This window comes from Aegilops tauschii, chromosome 6, assembly GCF_002575655.3.
Source record: "Aegilops tauschii subsp. strangulata cultivar AL8/78 chromosome 6, Aet v6.0, whole genome shotgun sequence".
NCBI lineage: Eukaryota > Viridiplantae > Streptophyta > Magnoliopsida > Poales > Poaceae > Aegilops > Aegilops tauschii.
In genome coordinates this window covers 52,070,528-52,075,804 of record NC_053040.3, presented here as the reverse complement: position 1 = coordinate 52,075,804, position 5,277 = coordinate 52,070,528, and the positions used below count along the sequence as shown (strand labels likewise).

The 5,277-nt window shown below is 48.1% G+C and overlaps 1 protein-coding gene across 1 annotated transcript; it reads left to right on the top strand.

The window, feature by feature from the left end:
• The first annotated feature begins 3,678 nt into the window (after positions 1 to 3,678).
• On the top strand, positions 3,679 to 4,541 carry LOC109755122 (uncharacterized). Its single transcript, XM_020314004.4, has one exon. It carries the CDS (start codon positions 3,729 to 3,731, stop codon positions 4,398 to 4,400), a length of 672 nt encoding a protein of 223 aa, XP_020169593.1. The 5' UTR covers positions 3,679 to 3,728; the 3' UTR covers positions 4,401 to 4,541.
• Positions 4,542 to 5,277: the final 736 nt, after the last annotated feature.

Below are 5,277 nucleotides of genomic sequence, written 5' to 3'. Positions count from 1 at the left end.
AAATAATTATTGTTTTTTAGAACAATAGTTTCAAACTCAAACAGTGAAATGTGTGACTTCATGCTCAAGCTAAATTCCCGAGGGTTAATAGGATTGACATCTTACTATTGTCAGGAAAACAACAAGTGCATACTTGGAAACGAGGGAGAATATAACCCGGAAGTTAAGCGTGCTTAGGCTGGAGTAGTGAGAGGATGGGTGACCGTCCGGAAAGTTAGATGATTTGGAATGATAAGGGGTGATTAGAGATTAGAGGTTAAAATAATTCAGAAATTTGAAAATAAAAAAAATTCAAAAAAAAATCATAAAATTTCCTTTAGTACCGGTTGGTGTTACCAACCGGGACTAAAGGTGGACTTCCAGGCAGTGGCCACGTGGAGGGCCTTTAGTCCCGGTTCGTGTAAGAACCGGGACTAAAGGAGGAGGCTTTAGTAACGACCCTTTAGTTCCGGTTCCAGAACCGGGACTAAAGGTCCTTATGAACCGGGACTAAAGGTCCTTTTTCTACTAGTGCATATGAGTGTTGTTCTTCCTATTATTGAACATCGTCCGTCGGACATTGATAATTGCACTGAATCAACAATAAAGAAAAGCGACACCTGCAAACGCCCTCGCCATACAAGGCTTGGAAAACCGCAATAGCCACTCGCGTCTTGAGACGAGGTCAAAAAATCGCTAAAGCAGCATCAGCTGGAGCATCACCACATGCATAACAGGCTTGCAACCCATCACCACTAGCACAATAGGGTTGGAGAAAACGAGTCAAGCCATAGAACAACACGGAAGAAGATGTCATAGTTTCCACACCAATAGTCAGTCATAAACTCTCCTTGAAAGACACACAAACTGCCACGATTTGAAGGGTACCAACAGATCCGAGGATACAAACTCTCATAGGTCCTTCGTCAGCGCCGAATCAAACACCATTAGAGTAGGAAGAGACCGGAGAGACCTTATTTCAACACATCATCGTCGCCACCACCTCATCGATGTCCTCGAAGAAGCAAAAACCTAATAGGAAAAATAAAACGTGACGGATGGATCCCCACTCCTCTTGCCGCCGGTGAGGCCGTCAGACGGGAAAGGGGAGGGGGACCGAGGCGTTGGCGAAAGTTGTGGCAGCCACAACGGCTAGGGTTGGGAGGCGGTTGCGTCATGCCACATCCTTTTATCCAACCAAGAAATGTAGCGAGGCCTTGAACAAGCATCATCAGTTTGCAAGCAGCATGGTTTCTTTGGCAAAACCTTGCATAATCAAGCACTCCTAAAGGGATTTCAACAGGTAAGTGATGCTACATACGTGCTTGAAACAGGCTTTGATATCAATTTATAGATAAGACATGAATCAGAATCCATACAATTAGCAAGAACAAGTACGAAAGAAAAACAAATAGTCCGTCTGGTCCATATTAATTGCCACAGCTTTGGTATAATTTTAGTACAGAGTTGTACTAAAGCTACACAATCAATATGAATTGGATGGAGTAATACATTGAATATCATAAACATGTCAAACGTGAAAGAAAAAGAGAGGTACATCATGCCACGAGGACGAGATGTCAACTGCTAGGCAGAGGACGAGAGGATCGACCATCTCAAGACCATCAACCATGCCGCCTAGCAAGTTCCCGTGCCACCGCCAGCCAATGGTTATCATTGTTGCATCTAGGTTGTGTGTCGTAGTTTGCTGCGATGGTCGGCTTCATCACCGCCATGACACGACTTGGTACGCTCTAGCTGGTCAGTCTTGTGAATAGATGGCGCCGGTAGGGGTGTGGGCAGGGGCGACGAGCGATGCAGCTCTTGGCCACACTTAAGAGGACGTTGAGGACGGTAAGCCGGCTTCTGGTCAGCCAGGACATGGGTTGTTGGCAGAGCCATACATCTAAAGGCGCACAATATAATTTATATAATTTGTGCTAGATATCTAATTTGTTTCAAAGGCAATCAAACTAAATCGTTCATGCAACATTTACATGAACATGCAACATACATTTACAAGTGACAATCGATAGTTATAAAATACAATACCTTCGGTCCTTGTACTACTTGTAAGTTGCCTGATTTTCTCTTCTCTCAAGCCTAATAGCAACTCTAGCTGATGCACCATAGGTGACCCATCGTTATAGTAACCGTTAGTATGATGATCTAACACACAAAATGGTACTCTAGAAAAATCGCCATGTGTCGCGATCGCTATATATTATGGAGGTTGTTTCAAAAACGACCTCGTAATCTCTAAATATGAAGGTTCTAGAGGCATTGTTTGGAGCTTGCTCCAAACCCAATTGCCATCGTGGGAAGAAAGTTTCATCTTCTTTTTTTCTCCTTAGCCATAGTAGGGATTTCAAGCAGGCGCACCGGGGGTGAGGGGGGAGACGTGACCATCGATCACTCGACCATAAAATGGCGCGCCTACTCCCTCGGATTTTCATGGTAGCCCGTCGTATGGCCGCCACATGACACCGTATCCTCTTGCTTGCTTGTCAGGCCAGGATGCGTGTGAGCAATCCAGGAGGCGTGTGAGTAGGCCAGGAGGACGCACATGATCAGGCCATGATGCATGTGAGTAGCGTGGCCACGTTTCTCATCGGGAGACACACCCCTTGATGGTCGCCCCCCACTTGCCGCCTCCCCAACAACCCCCTTAAAAGTGTCTTTGTCGGCCTATAAAAGGCCAACACACGCCCCTCTCCCCATTATGCAATCCCTCCCCGATGCTCTCTCGCCCGCCTCTAACACACCACCTCCTCGTCAATGGCGCAACGGAAGGAGCACCCGCTCATCTTTGGGATAAGGAGGAGCAGGAGCAAGAGCAACTAGATGAACTGGCCCCACTTTGGGCCTTGTACGACATGGCCATGGATGAAGGTCGAAAGGAGGACACGAAAAGGGAGCCGTAGATTTTGGATCGCGCGCCCACCTTGCCCCCACCGCCGCCGTCACCGAAGCATGACCGGTGTGCAATGAGGTCGCTGTGCCCCATTTCCGGGCCCTCGATGCTAGCAATGCCGCTGCCCGCACATGGTCGGTCTACGCCGAGGCCACAGAGGCACGTTTTTGCGAGATTGCAACGTCCAATGTCGTTTCCCCGTTGCCGCCGTGGTAGCCGCAAGTAGTTAGTATTGGGCTACACATTAGTTAAATCAATTAGTTTTTTGAGGGCTAGTTAAATCAATTAGTTGTTCTATGAATGTAAGTAATAGTGCAATTAATTTTCCAACCCTATTTATAGAATGAAATCGATGCCTCTGAATGTGTTCTATGAATCAGTTATGTTGTTCTAAATCAGGGATATCGGTTGAAAAATCGGCATGACAGACAGGTCCTACTCGCACGGAATTTATGCAAGTTCATTTTTTGGGGAATTTCTGACTTTGTCAAAGCCTGCGATCGCCTGCATAGCAATTTTTGGCGATTCAAATTATGCCAACTCTGCTATACTAGTTGCTCTAACAAAATACTTTCAGCAACTAGATTTGCATGGTTGGCCATTATTGATACACGTTGATCTCACCGATAAAGAAAGATAAGGCTGACCCTGCGAACTTTCTTGCATCACATTTATGCAGAGATGGCGACCACCAAAGCAGACGAAGTACCAGTCAATGCTTTTGACTGAACCTAACACATATACTACCATCAGCACCGTATTTGGGTTCTATATATAGCCACTACCACAGGCAGCAAATCACACCCACACTGATAGCAACAAACATCCACCTAAAATGAAGCTGCACGTAGCCTTCTTCCTCCTGGTAGCCATGGCCGCGACGGCCCGGGCCGTGACGTTCGACGCGTCGAACACGGCGTCGGGCACCACCGGCGGCAAGCGCTTCGACAACGCCGTCGGCCTCGCGTACTCAAAGCAGGTCCTCTCCGACGCCTCCACCTTCATCTGGAGCACCTTCAACCAGCGCGCCGCTGCCGACCGCAAGCCCGTCGACGCGGTCACCCTCGTCGTGGAGGACATCGACGGCGTCGCCTTCACCAGCGGCAACGGCATCCACCTCAGCGCTAGCTACGTCGGCGGCTACACCTCCGGCGACGTCAAGAAGGAGGTGACCGGCGTGCTGTACCACGAGGCGACGCACGTGTGGCAGTGGAACGGGCAGGGCGCGGCGAACGGCGGCCTCATCGAGGGGATCGCCGACTACGTGCGGCTCAAGGCCGGGCTCGCGCCTGGGCACTGGAGGCCGCGGGGGAGCGGCAGCCGGTGGGATGAGGGGTACGACATCACGGCGAGGTTCCTCGACTACTGCGACTCGCTCAAGCCTGGGTTCGTCGCGCAGCTCAACGCCAAGATGAAGAGCGGGTACAGCGACGACTTCTTCGCGCAGATTCTCGGCAAGAACGTGCAGCAGCTGTGGCAGGACTACAAAGCCAAGTTCGGAGGCTGAATGGGCTTTTGCCTTTTAGTCATCTCTCTTGCACGGTGTGATGGCATAGCACCCTATACATATTGAAATAATCAACAAGACATGTGCTTTACGTTGTAATGAAATTTAAATAAAGGATTTTGCTAATTCGAATTGACGCGATTTTTTCTCTCTCACGCGGACGTCTTTTCCTCTCTCATGCAAAGGGCATACTGATTGTGGACATCGGCACACGGTTATTACTAGACAGGAAAATGGAAAATAGTAATAAATACTAAAGAAAAACATCCCATCACGTGTTTGACGATGTTTGTCCTTGTCAAAAAGTGCACAAAGGGCACCCCATGTAGGCTGTAGCTGTTGGTGTGCGACTGTGCGGTCCCAAAGCTATCCCCTCTTTGGTCCATTTCTTCCTCCGAGCCAACCACTTCTTTATAGTTTATACTTACCTCAAAACAATGAGCGAAATCAGGCACGTCAAGAGAACCATGTCAAAGGAACTCGGCAAAATGCCTCCAATGTCGTAATGAGGATGATAAATCAATTGGTTCAAATCCCTATCAAGGCAAAAAAAAAAAAAAACCATGAATTGAACCCAAGATCGCTACTTTACCACCTATGTCGTTCAACTGCCTATCGGAGATACGGCCGAGAAATGCCATGGATGGGGCAGTATGGGGAGGTAGAGATATTGCGAAACCCCCAAAACCCAACTCTATCCGACGTACTCCCTCCGTTCCATATTACTCGTTGCTGATTTAGTACAAAGTTGTACTAAATCAGCAACGAGTAATAGGGAACGGAGGGAGTAGATGTCAAAGAGTTTGGCCGCCTCCTCTTTGTTAAGGTTCATTCTTTAGGAGAAAATATGCAGACGCAAATACTAACCAGCCTATAG